At 36.0% G+C, this 25556-nt stretch overlaps 1 protein-coding gene across 7 annotated transcripts in view; it reads left to right on the forward strand.

Moving 5' to 3' along the window:
- Positions 1-25556, forward strand: part of SGCZ (sarcoglycan zeta) — a 1085895-nt gene that overhangs the window by 327306 nt on the left and 733033 nt on the right. For 3 of the 7 annotated variants that reach the window (XM_032329032.1, XM_032329033.1, XM_032329031.1), the window contains 2 exons: positions 17250-17299; positions 20674-20933. The exons of the other annotated variants lie outside the window; for them this stretch is intronic. In XM_032329032.1, coding sequence (XP_032184923.1) covers positions 20931-20933 — 3 coding nt within the window. In that variant the 5' untranslated portion in view covers positions 17250-17299; positions 20674-20930. The remainder of the gene's footprint in view (positions 1-17249; positions 17300-20673; positions 20934-25556) is intronic. 7 annotated transcript variants of the gene reach the window in all.

Consider the following 25556-nt stretch of genomic DNA (forward strand, 5'->3'; position numbering starts at 1 on the left):
TCACAATGTCTTGGGAAAATAATTTAGATAAGTTAATCAGGAAATTCCTAATGTATGATTATCTATGGAAAGAAAATGACGAGCAATCTATATAAAGATTTATACATGAGAATGTTCTGTTTAAAAATAATCTCTATGCTGAGGACACCCAAATTTATCTCCAGCCAGGACTTCTCCTTTGAATTCCAGATTTGTACATTTAGCTGCCTACTTGATATCTCCACTTAGATAATAAACTTTAAGGATGTAGAAAATGGACATGGCCTTGGCCCTCAACCTGTTCCCTCTAGCAGTCTGTTCCGTCTCACTGGATGGCATCTTGTTTCTTCCAGCTGCTCAAGCCAAAAAGCCTGACATCATCCTTGACCCACTTTATTGTCTTATACCCTACGTCTGCTCAAATAATACATGCAATAATTGATTCTCTTCCCGTCCTCTATTGCAAATCATTATGCCCTTACCTCTTGTACTTCAGTAGCTTCTCAGTCAGCCTCCGTGCACGTGACTTGCCCCTTTTCAGTCTATTTCAACCCCGAAGCCAGGGTTAACAGCAGTTTCATCATGCTTTTTCTCTGCTCAAAACCTTCCAGTGACTTCTCAGCTCATTTGGAATAGAAGGCATGCAGTTTCAAGGGTCTGAAAGGCTTAAAATTGATCCTCTTGAGATATCCTTTTCTATTTCCCTCCCCCTCAGTCAGTGTGACCCGCTGGTGCTACTTAAACCTGATAGTTATGTTCTTTCTCAGGGTTTTGCTTATGCTTCCTTCTGGAATAGTCTTCCCCTTTCCCCAGTGACACCCCATTTCACGATAACCCCACACTTCCTTGAGCTCTTTATACATTTTTTCTCTTGAGGCCTTCTCTGGCTATCTCAACCTAAATTTGTGGCTATCCGCTCCACTTTCTTTTCCACTTCCCTGTTGTAGTATCCTCCTCAGTATTCATTTTTATCTGATGTACCACATGTTATTTTATTGCATTTATTTTTTTTTGTCTCTTCAACTAGTGCATAAGCTCTACAAGGGCAGGGATTTTTGTCAGTTTTTCTCTGCTGTATTCCAGCATGTAAAACAATACCTGGAAATGTAGAGAGAGAGTCTTCAATAATTACGTACGGAAATAGTATGGAGTTATTGACGGTTCTGACAAATAACAGTATGCAATACGAAGGAACTAGCTTTAAAAGCTATGGGCATTTATTGGATAGAATATTATGCCAAAGTGTGTAATGACAAAAAGTAATATACTATTGCATTAAGTGAAAGGCTAAGTATAAAACAATTTATATAAGGCTATCTATGGTTGAAGAACACAGAATGGTTGGAAATGTGATGAAATTCTAATATATATTGATCTCAGTTGTATGAGTGACTTTTACTCTGTTTCTTGGTATTTTTCCTGTGCTTTCCAAATTTTCTACAGTGAGTTATGTTATATTTTTAGCCAGACAAACAAAAAAAGCCCCGAAAGATTCTACACCTATTTTAAAAAGACTGATTAAAACAAAACCTGAAATTGGGTTGGCCTTTGGTTAATTGTGTACTAGTTCAGCCTTATTAATTACTGCACCTCTTGTCTGTGCCTGGACTATGGAGAAAGTAAAGATGAAAAAGTCCTCCTCCCACTTTCAGGGCCTAACGGAAGAGAGCAAGGACATACTCTGCCAACTATGAGGGATTGTAATGCAGGCTATGAAAGAGGTTCAGGCCAGTGTCAGAGAGGGAGGGAAGATGGTGATCCCATCCAGCTGAGCTATTGAGAATGAGATCACTCATATTTTGAAAATTTTTCAATCAAAGAGGGGTCCAACCCAAGTAATTACACATTTTGTGTGGCAGCATGTATTTGATGTGTCATACCCAGTAATTACACTAAAGAGCCCTGACATTATAAGTAAAAGCAGCATCAGTGCATAGGCATAACAAATAGATAGATAATATAATACACCATCCGCAACTATATAAGCATTCATTAATACCACAACACCAAGTATCAGTGGCAAATCAAGCACCATGCTGGGTGCTGAGGATACAGTGCTAGCCAAGACTCCATCCCTTTCTTCAAGGGGATAACTGAACCAATATGGAAACATAAGCACATGAGCATATTAAATAGAGAATAATCAATGGTACAAAGTGGGATATGTAGGAAGAGTTCAGTTAGGAAAGCCTGTTGGAGCAAGACTTAACTCAGCCCAGGATGGGATTTTCACTGAAGGAGTCAGGGGAGGCTTTTTCAGAGAAGGTAATATTTGGATGGAAAAAATAAAATATGATTAAAAATTTACTAAGATAAAGTTATGGCGGTGAGTGGAGAATGTTGTACACTTTCTGGAAAGAAGAAAGTTTGTGCACAAAGTACAAATGAAAGAGAAAATGTACAAAGGAGCCTGTGTACCTGAGGAACAGTAGTGACTGGTATGATTGAAACCAAAAGGACAGGAGGACTTGAAAGAGGAAGGACAAGTGGGGAGACACAACACTACTGTTTTCTTTTAATATTAGATAAATTGTGATGTTGGGGATTTGTAACATAAAATATAAAGTAAGAATATATACTTTATATTAGAATATATACTATATATAGTATATATATACTATATATATACATAGTATATATATATATAAAGTATATATTCTTTATATACTATAAAGAATATATACTTTATATAAAGTAAGAATATATACTAAAATGGATGAATTCTTATGCTATGTGCTAAATATCTAATTAACTTTTTTTAAAGTAAGTGAATTCTAAATGTTTATGCTTTTGGTGTTATATACATTTAGGAGATACCCATCATTTTTTTTCTACAAGAAGAGGAGTTTTTAGAAATCATGAATATAATAACTTTCTAATTTTGATTTAGACTTACTTTGTAGGAAACTTTAATATATTCAAAATGTCTAGTCTATAATGGACATCCAGTATATGTTAGTTCTTTATCATCTACCGAGAAGGAAAATGAATAAGAATAAAAATCCTATTTATTTATAGTTTATTGTGTAAAGAAAAAAATCAGTTCATATGCTTTATACTGATACAGAAATAATTGTTTGTGCATGTATTAATATAGATTGTGTGACATCAGTCTTAACATCTTTACAAACCTTACAGTAGACTCAGGCCAATAAGGTTCTTCAAAAACATGACCAGTTGGAAAAATTTTTTACAATTAAGGGAGGGATGTGCATTGCATATATGTAGTGCAAGGCATTCTGAACAAGACATTTGTATTTAGAATTAATCAGACTCTTAGAGAAACACAGTGATTGTTTATTCAAATTGATGCTTTGAATTATCTCTTCCATAGTCTTTGAAACTAATCTGTCAAATAATCATTAAGAGTAATTAGTTTATGCTAAATTCCCCATATGAAATTTAAGGATGACAAAACAAATGATTGGCTCCATTATAATTCAATTTCTTATTATATGACTGCTATTCTAAATATTTAGTAAGTAAGAAGACAGTGCTTTCATCATCATACTTAACCCAACCCAACTTCAAATACATACTTTGCTAAACATAAAAGAGAGCCTGTAATGCTATTGTCAATACCTAAGACATTTGAAGATAAGACAGAAACAAAAAAGGAAGACTACTATTAGTAAAACCAGAAACTCTTTAAGTTTCCTTTTAGTTTTGTTGACTGTTTCCTTCACTGTGCAGAGCTTTCTATCTTGATGAAGTCCGAGTAGTTCTTTTTTGCTTTTGATTCCTTTGCCTCTGGTGCGTGTCCAGAAAGAAGTTGCTCCAGGCAAGGTCAAGGAGGTTGCTACCTGTGTTCTCTAGGATTTTGATGGATTCCTGTCTCATATTTAGGTCTTTCATCCCTTTTGAATTTATTTTTGTGTATGGGGTAAGAAAGCAGTCCAGTTTCTTTCTTCTGCATGCGGCCGTCCAATTTTTCTAACACCATTTCTAGGAGAGACTGTCTTTTTTCATTGGATATTCTTTCCTGTTTTGTTGAGGATTAGTTGACCAGAGAGTTGTGGGTTCATTTCTGGGTTTTCTGTCCTGCTCATTGAACTATGTGTTTGTTTTTGTGCCAGTACCATGTAGTCTTGGTTGCTGCAGTTTTGTTAATATTACTTGAAGTCTGGAATTGTGATGCTTCCAGTTTTGCTTTTCTTTTTCAAGATTGCCTTGGCTATGCAGGGTCTTTTGTGATTCCATGCAAATTTTAAAATTGTTTGTTCTAGCTCTGTGAAAAATGCTGGTGGTGTTTGGTAGGGATTGCATTTAAATGTGTGTATTGCTTTGGTTAGTAGAGACATTTTAACTATATTTGTTCTTCCAATCCATGAGCATGGAATGTCTTTCCATTTCTTTGTGTCATCTTCAATTTTGACAAGTTGAAGCAACTTCTTTGTTATCAGATGTAGCAACTTCTTACTGGACATGTCTCTGGAGGCAAGGAAAATAAAACAAAAATGAACTATTGAGACTTCATCCAAGATAAAAAGCTTCTGCACAGTGAAGGAAACAGTCAACAAAACTAGAAGGCAGACTTCAGAATGGGAGAAAATATTTGGAAATGACATTTTTGGTAAAGGGTTAGTATCTAAAATCTATAAAGAACTTATCAAAACACCCAAGAAACTAATAATCCAGGTAAGAAATGGGCAGAAGACATGAATAGACATTTTTCCAAAGGAGACATACAGATGGCTAACAGACACACAAAAAATGCTTAGCATCATTCATCATCAGGGAAATACAAATCAAAAACTACAATGAGATACCACCTTACACCTGTCACAATGGCTAAAATTAACAACACAAGAAGCAACAAATGTTGTCAAGCATGTGGAGAGAGGGGAACCCTCTTCCACTGTTGGTGTGACTTCAAACTGGTGCAGCTACTCTGGAAAACAGTATGGAGGTTCCTCAAAAAGTTAAAAACAGAACTACCCTACTACCCAGCAATTGCACTATTAGGTATTTACCTAAAGGATACAAAAATACTGATTTGAAAAAGCACACGCACCCTGATATTTATAGCAGCATTGTTAACAATAGCCAAATTATATAAAGAGCCCAAATGCCCATGGACTGATGAATGGATAAAGAAGATGTGGTATATATTGGGGTGCCTAGGTGGCTTGGCTAGGTGTCTAGGCAGCTCTCTTAGTTAAGTGTATGACTCTTGATTTTGGCTCAGGTCATGATTTTAAGAGTTGTGAGATCAAGCCTGGACGTTGGGCTCTGTGCTGGGAATGTAGCCTGCTTGAGAGTCTCTCTCTTCCTACGCCTCCACTCCTCCTACGCTCTCTAAATAAATAAATATATAGATAGATAGAAAGGGGTGTGTGTGTGTGTGTGTGTGTGTGTGTGTGTACACAATGGAATATTACCCATCAAAGAATAAAATCTTGCCATTGGCAACAATGTAGATGGAGCTAGAATATATTATGCTAGGCGGAATAAGTCAGAGAAAGTCAAGTACCATATGATTTCACTCTTGGAATTTAAGAACAAAACGGATGGATATATGGGGTGCAAAAAAAAAAAGGCAAACAAACCAAGAGACTCTTAAACTGATGGTTTCTAGAAGGCAGGTGGGTGGGGGGTATGAGCTAAATGAGTGATGGGTATTAAGGATGACACTTACTGTGATGAGCACTAGGTATTATATATAGGTGATGAATCACTAAATTCTACTCCTGAAACCAATATTACACTACATGTTAACTAGGAATTTAAATAAAACCTTTAAATGAAAACAAACAAAAGCAACAACAAAAAAAGAGAAACCAAAACCAGGAAGCAAGCAAGGATAGCTATGAGAAATACGTCAGAACTTAAGGCCAGGTCAAAGTCATACTTACGCAGTGGGAGCTGAAATCTACCAACAGGGCCTGGGAAAGATTTCAGGAGACACAGGGCCACTAAAACTAATAATCAAACATCTGTTAATAACTAGTTTTGAAAGAGTAAAAAGAGGAGAATTTGAAGAGAACGTTATTAGATACTGAACAAGTGAATTTCATTCTAGGCCTGTGTATCTCATTATTAAATAGGGTAAGAATTAGATCAGTAATTCTCATTTCTCTCTCTTACCCCACCTCTCTTTAGCAAGGAAGCCCGTTTTTAAAATATTACAGGTATTTAATGCATGGTAGTTAATATGGTTAAAGCATAAAGAGAGATGATTTCAGAGTCCCACCTTCTCGGTAGCCTCTCACCTCCAGTGGCCACTGAAAAATCCCTTAACAACTTGATTCCAAGGTGTGAAACATAGGAGGTGCTTCTTCTGGTTCTTACCTTGTGCTCTGTGACTTATAGATAGGCCAGCATTGAGATGAGGGAGACTCCTAGATTTCTGCTTCATGTCAGAAGATGAAATACAGTTGACTGTTGACGAGCGTGGGTTTGAACTGCATAGGCCCACTTATACATGATTTATTTTTTTCAATAAAAACAGTACAGTACTGTAAATATATTTTCTCTTTCTTATGATTCTAACATTTTTCTAGCTTTGTTATAAGAATACAATATATAATATATATAATATACGAAGTATGTGTAATTAAGTTTATATTAGTAAGGCTCCCAGACTACTGTAAGCTCTTAGTAGTTAAGTTTCTGGGGAATCAAAAGTTATACATGAAATTTTGACTGAGCAGGGCTCAAGGGTCAACTGTAGTTTGACAGATAATATATATAATGAGAATGAGTTTACCTCTGAATTGGGAAACCAGAAATAAGGAAGAGACTAGGTAAGCATTATTCTTTTTGTAGTTTCTTTCCAAAAATGATAGACATAATTTAAAAAATTAATCATGATCCCACTTATTTAAAATTATGTGTAACTTATGAAGATGTAATAGGAGTTACAATCACTAAAATTAGAACCACTAAAATATTAAAAATCAAATTGTTATATGCTTGCTGAATATCATTGAGCGAGTGAGTGTATACCTTCTTGGGGAGGAGAATTTATAAAGTGGCCCTTACTCTAGATAATGCTGACACTGCAGTTGTGAAGGAAGGTAAGGAAAAAAGCCCAAACAGAGTGGAACTGGAGATATAAAAATCTGAGAGTAGATTGAAGAAGGCCGTGGAAGGAGCTGTACCTCTCTCAAGAAATAAACTGGTCTCATCCAATAAGCGGGCTTAGGGAAAGAGAGGTATGGACGATACTAAATTGGAATGTCAGAATTCCCCTCCCGAGCCTATGGTTAATTGATTCAAGAACTTAATCAGTATGTGTACAACAGACTAATCTATTTTATTTTAATAGTATCTCTTCTATACAGCAATGATAAATGTGCTAGGGTGTTGTCTACTGTTACTGCACCAACACTGTTCACAGAAGGAAATGTGGAAAATAATTTTATATTTACCAGGTCTACAACTGTCAGCGTAAATAAATCTGACACACACACTTTGAAGATAAAATAGAGAAAGAACAAAAAGTCCAACATAATACCTTTCATATACGTAACATGTAAAACTTGCAGACTGGTGGACACTGATATGCTGCCCAAATATTCCCTCAAGAAAAGACTGATTGCTCCAGCTTCTGGGAGTGTAAGCAGATAACCTCCAGCTGTCAGTCCTTTTAGAGACTGCATCAGTTTCAGAGAGCCCCTTGCCCGAGGTCTCATTTCCAATAACACATTGAGACTAAGGCATAGTGTCCTGGCCACTTGGCCAATGCAGGGCAACTCTGAGGGGCCGTAACAAACGCCAGGGCTCCTCTTGAGGTTGGCCGAGGCTAGCGTGGCCTGTATCACAGTTGGAGTTCTCCCTCGGCTCAAACTGGCTTCCTTCCGTTCTTCTATGGGATACTCCAGTAAACATCCCATCCATTAAATTCTGTCTCAGTCTGTCTCCTAGAGAACTCATCCAGTGACTGGGTATATGGAGGAGAGAATGGTATTAGGGAAAGAACAAAAGGAAGATAAATGTTGTCTATTTAAAGTAAATACAAATAAAAGAGACACTGTTAATTGGTAATGATGCTATGCCACTAAATAATGATTATGATTAATCTGTTTAAAGCCTCAAAATAAATAATATGTGCAAATAGTATCATGAAAACTGTATTTTCATTTCAGCTTCTTTATGTAAAGTAAGCTGAAGGCACTGTTATTTCCATTAAATACAGTGAAACTGAGGTTCAAAGAGGGTAGGTGATATGCCAAGGTCACACACAATAAATAATAGAACTTGAAATAAGATTCTGGTTCCATATTTTGTGCTCTTACCTAAATTATCTGTGAGATAATCCCACACTGAGAAGTAGGGCAGGGATGCCACACAGTTGCAATTTAATGCAGTTTTTGGAATCTTTATCTACCTCCACAAACCTAAGTCAGAATCTAACTTGTGGTCGACAAGGAGGAGCATCCTATATATGCAGTACACTGGACCCTTGGGGAACAGCTAAGGACACTAAAAATACCATCACTGAGGGGCGCCTCGGTGGCTCAGTGGGATAAAGCCTCTGCCTTAGGCTCAGGTCATGATCCCAGGGTTCTGGGATGGAGCCCCGCATCAGCCTCTCTGCTCAGCAGAGAGCCTGCTCCCCCGCCCCCATCTACCTGCCTCTCTGCCTACTTGTGATCTCTGTCTGTCATATAGATAAATAAAATCTTAAAAAAAAAAAACCATCAGTTAAACAATGAAGAACTGTTTAAGCAGTAATATATAGTACTATATATTTGCGTATTTATATAGATGTATCTATATATACATTGACATGGCATCTACCAGTACGTGCTATTTAAGAAACCCATAGACCAAAGCAATCAGGGAAATCTTCCCCAAAGTGCATTTTACTTTTGGAGATGGAAAAGAGCCTAGCCAGCTATGCATCTTTTGACAGTGATCTTCCTTGTTTATTGTTTTCTAATTCTATGATTACTTTTTAAATAATATATTCACTTTAGCCTTGAAATGCTTTAAAATTTTCATAGCGGTATAATTAAAAATCTAACCTATTGTCTTTATGGAAATACATAAAACAATTGTAAGAATTCAGTCAACTTTCTATAATACTGCTTTCACTAATGTATTCATATTAGCTGTCCAAACTGTTTTTTGAAACTATTTTCCATTGCTCTGAAGTAGAAATCACATTCCTTTTCTCGTTTCTGCTATTTTCTCCTTAAGCTGGGGTGATTTGTGTTTCATTGCTTTTGCCATTCTTTATTTAGTGCTTGCCTCTTGGACACCACAGGAATCATTCTCATTATAGACTCTGTTGCTCTGTTCCTCTTATAGATCTTGACATAAGCTGTTCCGAAAGTTATTCCATATGCATACATTTCTTAAGTCAACAATATCCTTAACACTGCTGTATCTTTTTGGAAGATATTAACATTCAACTTAAATACTGTATGTAGGCCACCGTATCCTTCCCAGCCAATCACTCCTCAGAGAATACACGCCAAGGGCAAACTATATTAGAAACACCATGCTACTTGTTTTTCCTCCATAAGTGATAAATTATATGTACTTTCTCTTTTATTCAAATAACTGTTTTCTTTTTTTGTCAGTTAATTTTATTGTAACTTAATATATCTGCACGGTCTTGAAGAAATTATAGGTATTTATATAAAACATGGCATGTTCTTAAAATAGAAAACTATTAGAAAGATTTTCAAGTCAGTATCAATTCATGTCTTCTAATGTTAGTATTAAAAAAACAAAAAGGAAAAAAAGAAAAAGAGAAGATTGTCTTACTTTGGCTTTCAAGTGAAAACCTGTGTCTGCTTCCTAAGGGTTTTAAACTTTCTACTTCTCAGTTGCTCTCAAGTGAAGAGGCAGCTGCACTCTGTCACAGCTCTTCTCCTTCAGACTTGGAACATCCAAGTTGTTCACTTGGGAGAAATGACCATTCTCACCCTTGCTCCCTTGTTTGATAGGATAATATGCAGTTTCAGTACAGCCCATTTCTGAATAGCACTAATTCACCAAAGGGCCATATTTTCACATTTAGATTGGGGGGAAAAAAGTGTGTAAATGTAAGAATAACTGAAAGAGACCTAGAGATTCATCAGAACCATTGCAAATTACCAGACCATCAGGTTTTCATTGTAACTTGTTCCATAAGAAATAGATAATTCATTTTATAAGAAAATGAATGCTTTGGAATCTTCAATTGTAAAACTAGTTTGGCCTTAATAACTCAGATGAATTAGTTAAATAGAATCTGCCCATCTGTGTTTGATATTTGACAGCAAAAGAGAACATTATCACAGATCAGCGGGATAGAAAAATATTTTTATATCCTGTAGAATCTTAATTTTTATTTTAAAGAATGTCTGTATAGATAATAAATGCCAGAAATTTATTCAAAACTTGTAATGTAGGAAGAACTACAAATCAGATGCCTACTTGGGAATAAAGTATAAGCAATTCTCAGGACTTAGAAGCAATTTGAGTTTTTGTAAGTGCTTAGATCAGGTTAGACATAAAATAATATATTTAGTCAATAAAATTGACTATATTATTTGGAAGTTTCTTTCTTTCTTTTTTATTTTTTTTTAAGATTTTATTTATTTATTTATTTGTCAGAAAGAGAGAGAGAGAAAGCACACAAGCAGGCAGAGAGGCAGGCAGAGGTGGAGAGAGAGGCAGGCTCCCTGCCGAGCAAGGAGCCCATGTGGGACTCGGTCCCAGGACCCTGGGATCATGACCTTAGCCGTAGGCAGTGGCTTAACCCACTGAGCCACCCAGGTGTCCCTAGAAGTTTATTTCTTTGTAATGGTCTCATACATGGGATAATCTAGTCTTCAGCCTACCCAAATAGGTCTATGTAAATAAAGGCTCTCCAGTGGAATGTACGTCCACTGTTCTTGTCTGGCCCCAGACCCCAGACAAACATCAGCAGAACTTCTCTACTGCTCTCTGCTTGGTCAAAATTCTATTGTAAGGGAGGGAATCTCTGTCTGAAGGGGTAGCCTGAGGAGCAGTAGAAGCTAACAAATGTCATCTGCTAGCTTTTCTTTTCCTTTGTTATGAACAGTCTCTCTTCCCTAATTCTTGGTATTTCTCTTGCTCAGAATAATTGTTTCAACCAGCTAGTTAAAAGCAAATAAAAGGTATTCAGTATTTCTGTCAATAGCTTTATTGTCACATTGTATAACTCTTTAAAAAATTTTAAAACGCCTGGAACAAAGTACTTTTTCACAGCTTTACTGAGCTGCATCTCTCTCTCTCTCTCTCTTTTGGAGGAACATTTCCTGTACCATAACTTTCACTCATTCAGTAGGTTTTGGTATATTTTATAGAGATATGCCATTGTCACTAAAATCTAATTTACTTTCTATCTCCATGGATTTGCTTGTTTGGGGCATTTTCCATGAATGGATTAATACAATATGTGGTCTTATGCAACTACCTTGTCTCACTCAGAATAGTATTTCCAAAATGTGTCCATGTTATAGCATTTATCAGTACTGCATTTATTTTTATGGCTCAGTAATATTCCATTGTCTGGCTATACCACATTGCTTATCCACTTACCAGTTGATGAGCATTTAAGTGGTTACAATTTTTCTCTATTATGCATAGTAATACTATGAAATTCATGCAAAAGTTTCTGTGTTGACCCTATGTTTTCTATTCCCTTAGATAGGGGCACCTGAGTGGCTTGGTTGGTTAAGCAACTGCCTTCAGCTTGGGTCATGATTCCAGGGTCCTGGGATCCAGCCCCACATCTGGCTTCTTGCTCAATGGGGAGCCTGCTTCTGCCTCTCCTGCTGCTCCCTCTGCTTGTGCTTGCTCTCTCCCTGACCCACGTCCTGTGTCAAATAAAATCTATTCCCTTAGATAAATACCTGCTAGGTCATAGGGTAGATCTATATTTAGCATTTTGAGGAACTGCCAAACTGCTTTCCAAAGTGGCTGTACCATTTTACATTCCCACAAGCCATTTTTGAGCGTTCCATTTTCTTTACATTCTCACCCATACTTATTTTTCTCTTTTGTATTTAACCATTCTCGTAGGCATATAGTTGTATCTTATTGTGTTTTGATTTGCATTTCCCTAATAACATTAAGCATCATTTTATGTATTTACTGACTGTATATTCTGTATATTTTCTTTGGAAAGTTGTCTATTCAAGTCCTTTAAACCTTTTTGGTTGGGTTATGTATTTATTGTTGAATGATAGAGCATTTCTTTGTTCTATGTACAAATTGTTTGTCTTATATATGATTTAGAAATAGTTTATTTTATTCTGTGGAGTGTCTTTTGATTTTATTGGTGGTGTCCTTTGACACATAAGCTTTTTTTTTTATTTTTATGAGGTCAAATTTTTTTTTTTTGCTTCTATCTTGTGTCTCATAACTAAGAAATCATTGCCTAACCCAAGATCATGAAAATTTGTTCATATTTTTTCTTCTTGGAGTTATGCTATAGTTTTAGCTCTTACAATTAAGTCTATGCTGCATTTGAATTAATTTTTATGTGAAGTCCTACACTAGGACTCCAGATTCATTCTTTTACATGTGGTTATCCATTTGTTTCAGCAATATTTTTTTAAGATTGTATTTATTTATTTACTTGGGAGAGAGAGAAGGAGCAGTGGGGAGGGGCAGAGGAGGAGAGGAGGGAGAGAGAAGCAGACTCCCCTCTGAACAGGAAGCCTGATGCTGGACTGGATCCCAAGCTTTGGAGATCATCACCTGAGCTGATGCTCAATGGACTGAGCCACCCAGGTGCCCCATTTTAGCAATATGTCTTAAAGAACTGTACTTTTCCGATTAAATTATCCTGGCAACCTTGTCCAGATCAACTGGTTATAAATGGGAGGGTTTATTTCTGAACTTCCAAGTCTGTTTCATTGATACATAGTCTTTATTTATGCTAGTACCATACTGTCTTTATTACTGTAACTTTGTACTGAGTTTTGGAATTGAGAGGTGTGAGTCCTCCAACTTTGTTTGTTTTCAAGAAGGTTTGGGTTTTGGCTATGTTGGTTCCTTGTATTTTTACATGCATTTTAGATCACCTTGTTAAAGATCTGTTGGGGGGAAAGAAAAGCTGATACACAGAAAGTGATCATGTTGACTCGTAGATCATTCTGGGGAGTATTCTCATCTTAACAATGTGAAGTCATCTGTTCTGTGATCATGGTGTGTATTTCCAATTACTTAGTCATCTTTACTTTCTTTTAATGGTTTGTAGTTTTCAGCATACCGAAAGACTTGTACTTTCAAAAGTCTTATACTTCTTTTATACATTTATTATTATATATCTTATTATTTCTGTTATTATCATTTAAGAATCTGTCTTGTATATTTTTTTTTAAGATTTTTTTATTTATTTCACAGAGAGAGAGATCACAAGTAGGCAGAGAGGCAGGCAGAGAGAGAGAGGAGGAAGCAGTCTCCCTGCTGAGCAGAGAGCCCGATGCAGGGCTCGATCCCAGGACCCTGGGATCATGACCTGAGCTGAAGGCAGAGGCTTTAACCTGCTGAGCCACCCACGTCCCCCGAGCTCCTCTTTCTTAATACAGACATTTACAGCTATAAATTTCTTTCTGTGCGGTTTTACCTGAATCCCCTAAGTTTTGGAATTTTATGTTGCTGATTTCATTTATCTTGAAATATATTTTCTTTCCCTGTGATTTCTTTTTTGACTCATTGATTATTGAAGAGAGTGCTGTTTAATTTCTGCATATTTTTGCATTCCACAGAGATCTAAAGGTTTGGACAAAGTATTGAGTGCGCTCTGGGGTTGGTGCTTTTTAGCAGTTTCAGAGGTGGCCTGTAATGCTGCCAGCTTTTGACTACCATGCTGCTGAGCTAAGAGGAGTAGTCCCAGGTTAAAACAACACAACTCTGCCTTACATAGGTTAGTAATTTCCGTTGAATATAAGATTTTTTTAAAATTTGTCTATGGCTCTCATTAATTACTAGAGTTTAGAAATGGTTCATAATAGTTGTTTTGCCCATATTCTTGTTTCAGTGAGTTAGTTCACCAAGTTTCTCACTGCCATGTTGGAAGTCAGTTCCTAAGAATAACTTTGTTAGACTTTTATAAAAAGTTTTGAGTCAGAGTGGTGTTTATTCCCATTTCAGTCAACTGACTCAGTTCTAGGGATGAAATGGTCTGTTCAAGATCATGTGGCGTGTTTATAATGTAGAATTTAACCCAAGTCACTTCTCCTTTTTCCTGATACTTTCTGATATTCTTTCTACCATATCACAGTTCATTCACTTTATTACCAGTTACTTAAACATTAGATGCCTTCATTAAAAAGGGATCTCAGAGGTGACCAGGTTTTAGACCTTTCTTTTAGAGATCAAGAAACTGTGGTCCAAAGTGGCAAAGTGTCTTCCTTAAGATTTTATTGCTAGGTACTATAATACATGCTCTTTGTACGTTATGTCTACTAACCCTAACTGACTGGTGGGTAAATTAAGATATTTGTTATGAGTCTAATTGTCAGCTCTTACCTTAAAAGCAATTCTTTATTCTGACTTTAGTCTCAGAATGTCACCACACATTTCATTTATCTAAGATGGCTATGTTCTGCTTAGCTACATCATGGATGTATTAGCTTTTTCTTGCTGTATAAGAAATAACAGAAATTTAGGAGCTTAAAGCAATACCCATTTATTAGCTCATACTTCTGTAGTCCGAAATAGGGGCATGACATTATTAGGTTATCTCAGTTCCACATGGCCAAAATCAAAGTGTTAAAAGGATGTACTCTCATCAGCAGAATGGGGTTCTCTTCCAAGCTCATTCAGGTTGTTGGCAGAATTCAGTTCCTTTCCATTGAGGGAATGAGGATCCTGTTCTCTTGCTGGCTTTCAAGTGTGGGCAGCTTTCCACTACTTGAAGCTGCTCTTAGTTCTTGCTTCAAAGCCATCAGTGAAGACTCTCCCTTCCATTGAATCCTCTTACATTTTTAATCTCTGTAGAAAGAGCTGAATCCTTTTTGAGGGTGGACCCATATGATTAGGTCAGGCTCCTCCAGGGTAATATCCTTTTCTAAAATCAGTTCATTTGGGACCTCATAACAGGGAGAAAATAAATGTGCCCAAGGAGTAGAAATTTTGGGAACCATCTTAGATTTTTAACATAAATAGATATGCCTTCTTTTTTCTTAGGATAGTCTGATTCTCCTTTCAAAGAATAATACTCGGGCACATATGCATTCACCCATTGCACACCTTGTAATTTTTTTCTTTTTTAAGTTTTTTAAAAAATTCTAGTTAATTAACATACATGTAATATTAGTTTCAGGTGTACAGTATAGTGATCTACACTTCCCCATAACACCTGGTGCTCATCATGACGAGTGCAGTCCTTACTCCCTGTCTCCCTGCCCACCTCCCCTCTGGAAACAATCAGTTTGTTTTTGTAGTAGAGTCTGTTTCTTGGTTTGCCTCTTTCTCTCTTTTTCTTCCTTGCTCATTTGTTTTGTTTCTTAAATTCCACTTGAGTGATATCATACAGTATCTATCTTTCTCTGATAGACTTATTTCACTTAGTATAATACTCTCTAGCTCCATCCACATTATTGCAAGTGGCAAGATTTCATCCCTTTTTATGGCTAATATTCCATTATATATATGAGTAATATATTCGTATGTAATGTACATGTATGTATGAATAATTGTATATATAATGTGTATCTATCTATATATAATATTCTTAATCCATTCATTAGTCAATGGATACTTGGGCTATTTTATAATTTGACTGTTAAAAGATAATGTTTGCTATTATAGACATTAAGGTGCATGTATCCCTTTGAAATAGTATTTTTGTATTCTTTGGATAAATACCTAGTATACCTAGTAGTGCAATTACTGGATCTTACGGTGTCTCTATTTTTAACTTTGTCAGGAGCCTCTATACTGTTTTCCAGAGTGGCTGCACCAGTTTGCATTCCCACCAATAGTGCAAGAATGTTCCTCTTTCTCCACCTCCTTGCCAGCACCTGTCGTTTCTTGTGTTGTTGATTTTAGCCATTCTGAGCCCACCTGTTATGAAGTTTAAGAAAGGAAGCTTAAAGTTCAGTCTGGGTTTGGTAGTAGTAGACAAAAGAAAATATGCATATCAATGAGGACACATGGATACATAAATGTATAACAAAGCATATATAAGCATATATTTTATTATAATATCATACGTGTTACAATATATATTATATTTTCCCCACTGTAACTAAGTATAGTCAAATTTAAGCCAGTACTTTATGTTGGTATGTTACACACTATTTGATAAATAAAAAATATCCCCCACCCCATAAACTTATGTTTTGTAATGAATTTCTTTTATGAAACTATGTTAAAAAATAATATACAAATATGTGCAAAAAATAATATACAAAGCTAGGTAACTGGTATGACCCAAGTCACATCTAGCACAAAAACCCTGGACAATTGACTTTCAAGCAGTCCAAGTAAATTATTATGTTTAATTAAACAATACTGCATGACAGTCAGGTTGACTATAATAAGTCCATTTTCTCTTCAAAGGTATTGAAATGCACGAACTATTTCCAGGGAGAACTAAAAAGTCACATTACACAGGACATTTTTCTTTGTCACTGGAAGATAATGAAGTTTGAAGTTCTCAAATTGCTGAAGAGTAGTTTTGGTTGAAGAGTATGTTTCTGATACTCACTTCACTTTAATCTTTTCCTTTAGAAGTTCCAAAAGTCAATCATTATTTTCTTTTTATTCCAACATTTTTTATAATTATTTTTGCCCTATAATGTTGCTAAGTTTTATGAGTATAGCACAATGAAGGACAAATGTCTGCATTTCATACCTTTATTTCCACGAGTTATAAATACCTGCTGCTTGCAAGAAGGAGCCTAAAAGAATGATAGTAGCCAAATACCATTCCAGAAAGCACCCTTCTGCAGTTTAATTTTCTTTTACAGAAGTTGCTTTTCCTCATTAGATGTACATTGGCCAAGGGATTTTTTTTTTTTTAAGATTTTATTTATTTATTTGACACACAGAGAGAGAGAGATCACAAGTAGGCAGAGAGGCAGGCAGAGAGTGGAGGGAGAAGCAGGCTCCCTGTTGAGCAGAGAGTATGATACGGGGCTCAATTCCAGGACCCTGAGATCATGACCTGAGCTGAAGGCAGAGTCTTAACCCACTGAGCCACCCAGGGGCCTCAGGGCCAAGGGATTTTAAAAGTAAAAAGGTGTACTTCAGCCAGTATCTGCATATTGGTCAGCTAAGATTGGCTGGAGGAGCTGGGGTTCCTCATGAAATTCCAAAGAAAATTCTTCTCATCTTTGTTCTTTTAGAGACTGAATTCAAACCCAGGTTGATTGCAGAAATCTAATCTTTTAATGAGGTAGGTCCATGAACTTATCTAAGTGTTTTACCTCTGAAAATGCATAATCTTATAATGACTCCTCTTGATTTTAAGTAATGAACCACTGTATATGAGTTTCTGAGGAAGTCCTACCTTTCTAGGAAAGTGATGATCATTTCCAGGGTAGTTTATGACCAGTCCTGAAGTCTGTAGGACCCTAGAGTCTCAGATGTTGTCCAGAAGCAATCCACAACTCAATAACATTGAGGACAAGTATTTATAAACTGTAAAATTCATACATTATTAGTCTTTTAAGATAGTTGGATAAACTAAGACATGCATTAAATATACTCCTCCATGCTTATTTCTCTGTCACAGCACTTACAAAACAGAGCTTCACAGGATTCTATCAGGTGTTCTGTCAGCCTCCCAGCTAAGGAGACCTCTGCTACCTTCCATGCATTCTGTTGGACAATATCTACCAGTGGGAAACATTGTATATTATATTAAATCCATTCTATTACTAGCCAACTGCTGGTATTAAAACAGTTTCCATTAAATTTAACCAAAACCCGACTCCTCCTAATTTATGGCATGATCTGTTAAGGTGTCTGGTACCACATGTAGTTAATTAAATCTGTCAAGTTTTTGCAGAGCATTTTCCTATTAAACATTTGTCCTCTGTTTTATTTCTAACTACCCAAAGAAGTGAAACTCCTATCTGAGTTTCTTTTATTATTTGTAGGAGACCCAAATAAAAATGACTAGTATTTGTTGGGGATTTACTGTGGTAAAGTCAATGTACTAGGAAATGGAGTGAATGAAAAGGTGAATATAATAGGATAGCCATATTCAAGGAACTTAGAATTAATTCAGTAAAGTACCCTATAGTTATCCCTACTCTGTTATTTTAAATAAATATATTTTTAAGCAGCACAATCAAGTTCAGTTGATGACTCGAGCCCAGTAGGATCTATGGTGCCCTTAGCTTACATTGAAATCTAGTGCATATATACATATATTGTGTGGTTTAAAGAACTCCTTACTACACTGGAATTAAAATTAAAAAAAAAAAAAAAAGGCTGCTACAAATTTCTAAACTTCATTCTGTTCACAAAGAATCAGGAATCTTCTTTTCCTAAGGCCAGCTTCTCAGCTTTCATTCAATAGATGCTAATTCTATTACCATTGTGTATTTCCAATTAAATAGCATATTTCTTCTAAAGAGTTCAGTGACTCTAGATAGTAATTATAACCACCCTTGCAATAAAAATATCACATATATAAGAGTCACGTAATAATTATGATTACTTAGGAGAGCAATAGAAGAGCATCATAATTCTTATCTTTCAAGGAACAAAATTGAGGAATTTTGAGGGTTATTGTAAGAAGATACCATATTCATGTAAGAGATTATATTCATTGTAGTTTTGTCAACTTCCCATTTTAAAATTTTGTGCTGATTTTCTTTCCTATAAATATGTGCTTTGCAAAGGCTTTTACTAACACATGTAAAACAATATTCAGATTGAAATTCAATTTTCTCTCTCCAGACAAATCAGTTACTCAGTGTAGTCACTATAATAATGAACTCATTCAGTGCTAAGCACTATGTTGATAGAAAAATGAGAAGATATAGTTAGTTTCTTTTAATGAGGGATTGCTTTTTAAGGGGTTCAGGAAGGTAAGCAACCTCGTGAAAAACATTTTAGTGAAGACTGCAAGATATATTAAAGCTGTACTGCTGTCTCAAAGAAAGGATTGCTGAGTCTTGCCTGAAGTGGTCAGGGACCGTATCACAGAGAAAGCAGTACAGGAGATGCAAGATGAGACGGTTTGCCAGGGAGGAAGGACACCGAGTCTTATGTGGGCAGCAGCTGTGAATATCTTGGTCACCATTCTTCACACCGAGTAGATCTTAGTAAAAATGTTCAGTGAATATATGATTTTCAGGCAATGAAAATGGCAAATGCAAAGCCATGGAAGTGTGAAACAGTTTGACAGAATCTTGAAACTGAAATTAGCCACATGTATATAGAGATAATGCTAAGGAGGTAAGCAGGGGCTCCAACACAGAGAGTTTTACACGTTATCTAGGATTTTCTTTTAAAGGTTCTTACCATATGTTACTTTCTCAGGCAGTTCAATTTTATTTTTTTTTAACATGTAATTCATACACAAATTTTAAGAAACTTACCTTACTGCTTTTCCTTCCTTTCCCAGAGAAAGAAAGGAAGGGGGGAGGGAGAGAGGAAGGCAAAATAAATATAAAATAAATTATGTTTGTGATCGAGATTGGCCTAGGAATTGCAGAATAGGGTTGAAACCAAGAAATAGTTTGTGGAAATCTAGTTTTTACAGAATTGCAATTACTGTCACCTAACGCTCCCCCCCCCCCCAACCCACACACATACGCATGTATCCTAGGTAAAACAAAACAAAACAAAACAAAAAACTGCTTACTAAGAAACTCCAACTTTGGGTCAGTATCCTAGTGCTGCTTCTGCTTCATCCTGCCTGGGGAAATTGCCACCCCCAAAATCTCTTATATATGGCAAATCTGGAGCGGACATTTTGTGAAAAATAGGGCCTATAAACAAGTATAGATGTGTGTGTTCTTTCCTTTCTTACATACATAGTACCAAAATAATAGTCATGCTTGTTTTCCAAAGCTTTGAATGTTGATGACAAAATACCACAGTGAAACTTTGAATCTTAATTCATAATAAAAATTCAGTTCGTCTGCCTTGGGGTGGAGAATTATTTTAAAAACAACAAAAAAACTTCACAATAGACTTTTTAAAAGTTGTCATTATTGAGAAAGAAGTACCAAAACCTTGCTCCCAAATCAAAGATGAATCAGTAACACAATAGATGCTTTATTTTAATCATAGAAAACTTTTTTATTACCCTTTGCCTAAAATAAATGTAATATTAGAAAGTTACCTGTGGAGATTCTTTTATCTAGTCTATGCTTAAAGCTTAAGCAGGAAAGCAAATATAGCCTTATTAACAAAATTCTTTTATAGAGAATCAAAATTAAGAGCTTAAATCACCTACTCCCCAATTTTCTTTAGACTCTTAAACATTTCTTTGGAGTTACTTGCTTACGTAGACAAATAAATGACAAGGGGTCCCCAAAGAGCTATTTGGTGATACTGTAGGCACCTAACTGCATAAGTACTTTATAAATTAAGGGTTGATTATTTGCTTTGCCAAAGAATTCTTCCCTTTACAAGAAATTCTCCAGAGGATTTCTTTAATTAGCTAGCTCCCTAAGTGCATGTAAAATAGGGAGAGAGTAAGACTTTAAGCCCCATAGCTCCTTTTAGAAAATTATCCTGTTTCCTGTTTTTAACTTTTTTGAATTAAGCATTGTTTTTATGCAGATCTCTTGGCCTGTTCCATTACAGAGTTCAGATGTAGAAAGATCCCCTGAACATCATGCTAAGCTCTGGATTAGATCATGGAGCACACAAAGATGAGTGATGCCTATAGCTGCAGATACAGAGCAAACAGGTACACCACCACCCTCTTTCAGGAGACCTCAGCCAGCGTTTTGTCAACAGAATGATGCAGAGATTGAGGAGCTCATAGGGGCTAATCATTCACCATTTCTGTTGGTAGAGGAAGAAACGAGTAACTCATAGAGGAGAAATCTTTGGTTTTAATGGTAGATATCACAGATTCACAGAAGTTCTTTTTAAGATGGAAGAGCGTATGTTATATGCTGACAGCTGTGTGAATAAACATTTAATGATGTCTAACTAAACTTCTGACAGATTTTCAAAGACATAAACATCTAGGTCTTAAGAAAGTTGATACTCGCAATTAGTCATTTTATCTTTTATTTTCAGATTTTGAAGAAGTGACAAAATGTGAGGCTGAATGGCATAATTTTTATGACAATGGATGTGGGGTTAAATAGGAAAAACTACAGTAAACATATAAATGCTACAAAGTAATAGTGGAGGTTGAGGATATTTTTACTATATTAGAATGCAATGATGAACATTGTTGAAGATTCAAAGATGTTTTATCCTTAATTCCTATTTTCTTTTAGTTCAATAACATATTGAAATAATAATTTAATACCTTTGTACTATAGGGAAATATATTGTTGTGGGATTTGGTGAGGTCAAAGAGAAGGTCAGGTTCTCTCTCAAACCTGTCAAAGACTTTCTATAAATAGTTTGCAATTTCTTGAATATATTTGGAAGTATTTCACACCGAACAAAGTATCACCCTTTTCTTTCACCCAAAAAGCAGTAAATGTTCCCATAGAAAAAGGAGAAATCCTGTCCTCTTCCCAATAAAAGGCACTACTTGCCCCTGAATAAATAGGTTTTCACAGCATGTGGATAATTTATTTAGCCATGTTAGAAAGGTGGGCATCTTGTGTATTTTTAAATAGCTCTCCATAATTTTATCAGCAGAAGTCCTTTATAATCCAAGAAAATTATAACATCTGGGCTTAGACTTCACTTAATAGAGAAAAATCTTTTCTTAAACAGTATTGATTTCCCTGGTTTGATATTCTTTCTCTCTATCTCTCAAATGAGATGCAACTGACCTATATAACACTATAAGTGTAAGGTGTGCAAGGTATTCGTTTGATGCTTTTATATGTTACAGTATGATTACTGCCATGGTATTAGCTAACACCTCTATAGCCTCACATAATTGTCATTTATTCTTTTGTGCTAAGAACACTTAAGATCTAGTCTCTTAGCAACTTTGAAATATTTAATACTGTATTGTTGACTAAAGCAGTAAAAATGTTAGCAATTGATAGGAATATCAGTGTTAATTTTATCTTCATTCTAGGTAACAGTCACTTAGTTGGAATTAAAGCAATAGATGACTTACTACTTAAATTGTAGGGGCTTATGTAAATGCTGAATGAATGAATCATATCCTCACTGCAGGGCAACAAGATTATCTATGTGAGCAGCTGCATAGAGGAGTGAAAGGTATTAAGACTTTGGGATAAGGCCAGGCTGGAAATTCTGGCTCTTCCCATTTCTAACTGTAACCTAGGGCAAGCCAGTGTTTCCAAACTTTTTTAAATGTGTAAGATAAAGAACTCTGTGATGCATTAATCCTTAATGTTTCAATAATATCAATTACTTTTCTTTCTCTTTAACCTCCCTTTGACTTAGACATGAGTTAAAAGTTAACTTTCATGCTTATCTGCTCTAGAGCAGATAGAATGATCTATTTCTTAAAGCAGAAACTATACTTACTTTGAAAATGAAAAAATCATTTTCTCTGGCTTCTTGGGTTGATGGACTGTTGTCCTCAGTGACTGTACTGACTCTGGAGAGGGAAAGGCAGGTTTCTCTGTGTTCATACATTTCCTGCTGTCATCTGTACATGAAGAGTAAGAAAGGTTACTTTGTTCTTGAGTATAATAATCATTACACTCTTTCATCCAGTGATAGTGTTTCTGCAATGGTCATTTTGTATTGAGACCAAATAGAAATGTATGTTTGAGAAATGTTTTTAAATTTGTATTCATATTAGGTATATAAAAATGCAGTATGATGGTGTTCTTTTGCAGTTTTTTTCCACAAAATGAATTGATTGAGATTTGGCCTCATTTCTTGACATACTTATAAAATTTATTTCATCTTGCCAACATCCTCAAACAATTGGTGCATTAAGACTATGCACATGAAGACTTAACTCAGACCTCAAGTTCTATATTTTCCCCATTGGTACATCAGCCAGCCCCAGGGACCCACTGTTGTCCACCTAGGAGAAGGTGTCCTGTGGTATGTCCAGGCAGAGTATCAGTCCCTCCAGTGGAGGAAATGGTGGGGAGACGTGCTCAGAGGAAGTGAGCTCCAGAGAAGTCATATTCTCAGAGCTTTGGTTTCCAGTGTGAATAACAGGAAACCATTTAAAAGGTCTTCCAGTGGTCTGAAACTATCAGTGCCTCTTCACATCTCTTAATGAAGAGTAGCTCAGGGACTGGAAATGATTTAAAGAATACTTATTTGCTTCAGGAAGAATGCATTTTCATCATTGTTTTACTCTAGTTAAAGACTAAATTTCTATTTCTAAAAGTAGAAACAGGAGCAGTCTGCTTTTTCTCTAAATGTGTCTTTACAGGGAAAACAGATTTTCTGAATATAAATAAACAAAAGTAAACATTTTACTTTTTATGTAATACATCTTTTATCCTATTTGGAGAGGAAGGGCATACTCCAAGAGAAAAAAGGATTATAGCCTTCACCAAAAAGAGAGGATATTTTGATAACTTGACTTTCCCCAAGGAATATTTTAAGTGGTCTGAGAGGGTTAGCAGCACTACCAAGTATAAAGAACATAATTTGTGGGGCCCAGTAAAAAATGAAAATGCAAGCGTCTTTGTTCAAAAGGCAGGGAAAAAATGTGAAATTAAAGGTTCTAAAATACGAATAGTTTTCTTCCATGGACTTTTCAACTTGTCGAGGTGTTTTTATTTTCTATTTAATTCCATTCATAAAAAGAAAAATTAACAAATTATTAGCATAAATTTTACTGTGTATGTTGTGTAATGCCTATTTTAAATGTAAGTGTAAAAACATTCACCTGCTATGTCCATCACTAAAATATACAGTTTGCATTTTGTAGCTCATACCTGCATATATTTTTTATTCTTATCAGAAAAATGAAAATGCTACATTAAACAATCTCTACTGTTTTTATTTCACTTAGTGAATGTATCTAATATATTTATAGTCTACCGATACGCTCTTACCTTACTGATAAGGAAAGACTCAAAGCAAAAGGGACTATGGTTTGTCCTCTTCCCTCATCCTCTTTTATCCTCATTTTCAGCATTAGTAGATAGCTAATACAAGGGAAAACTATAAGAATGGTAAGGATGGGGTGTCTTAGTCATTCATGTTTCTGACAAACAAGTTTTCTTCGTCGGAATTAAGTTGTGGTTCTCATGGAAAGATAGTCCCTCACTCTGTCTTAGATGTAATATGCATAACTTGGATTCACTTTGAGTGTTTCTAAACTTCCAAGCATCACGGGCCCACTGGAATTCTGTGCACAAGGGGCACTACATGCACTGTATTTGAATGGGGAGCCAAGAACTGGCAGGCGTGCATATTGTGAGTGGTTCATCTGCTCATGTACATGTTTGTTGTCTCATTGGACTTCACTTAAAAAATACAAGCTTAGAGGTAAAAGAATTTCAGTATGGGAACAGCAGAGCATGAAACCAAGTTCAGTACCCTTCTAATAGCGAGGCCCTGTGCAATTACATTGCTCATATGCCCATGAAGTTCTCCTGGTAAAAAAAAGGAGTCATGACTCCTAATGTTCCTGCTCTCAATTCAGGCATCCCCTGAGATAGGGCCATGGGGCTGGGACTGTTGCAGGACTCCATGGGGTAAATATAGCTCTTCACGCCAGGCACCGAGGGGATGTGCTGCCGCATGAAAGCAAACAACCAATCTTTAGTCACACCCCTTAATTCACAGTAGCATTTTAGCCTAGATTCAAACTGCTGTTTAATAAACAGTTTGGATTGCCCTACCTTTAACATAAAACCTGTAGAGCTTACTAACTTAGGGATAGTGTGATTTTTCAGAAGAACTTCGTAATGTTGCAATGTGGAGTCTTCTTGGAAAGATCCAGGCTACGAAATCAGATTTTTCTTAGGAGTGCTGAGAAAACTCGTACTCCTACTTTCTGCACTTGGCTTTCTGTGCTGCCTCCCGTCTGCCTGCTGACCTCCAACTCTCCAGACAGAAGGCCTGCTTCCCAGTACAGTGTGAATGAGCATGGGCTTAGACCAAGTCTCAGCTAACCAACTGTATCAAGAGGTTGTTAAGAACTTGAAATAGCGGACAGTGTTCTTCCATAGGAACATAACTTCTAGCAGAAACTACCATTAAAGTGTACAATTGCTTCTTTTTTTAAAGTTTTATTTAAATTCCAGTTAACGTCCAATATAATATTGGTCTCAGGTGTGCAATGTAGTGATTCAGCACTTGAATACATAAAATAACTTCTAATGGTAGAATTTCACAATTCTGAGAGAGATTTCTGGAGATGGTCCTTTCAGTAAGAAGAGTATTGTTGGGGTTCCTTTAAATTTCATTGAGTAGGCTCTAGACAGTTTGCATTTCCCCTCCTGGAGGCACCATGCTCAGCAGGTTTCATTTGGTATCTTGATATTCACTTGCTACAGTAGATCAACTATGTATAGCTCTGAGATTTTTGTTACTTACTACCCCACAGTAGTGGAGTTATCACCCTTTCTACTGTGTACTTTATGCTTTCAAGTGTG

The sequence above is a fragment of the Mustela erminea genome, chromosome 21 (genome assembly GCF_009829155.1).
Source record: "Mustela erminea isolate mMusErm1 chromosome 21, mMusErm1.Pri, whole genome shotgun sequence".
Taxonomy (NCBI): domain Eukaryota; kingdom Metazoa; phylum Chordata; class Mammalia; order Carnivora; family Mustelidae; genus Mustela; species Mustela erminea.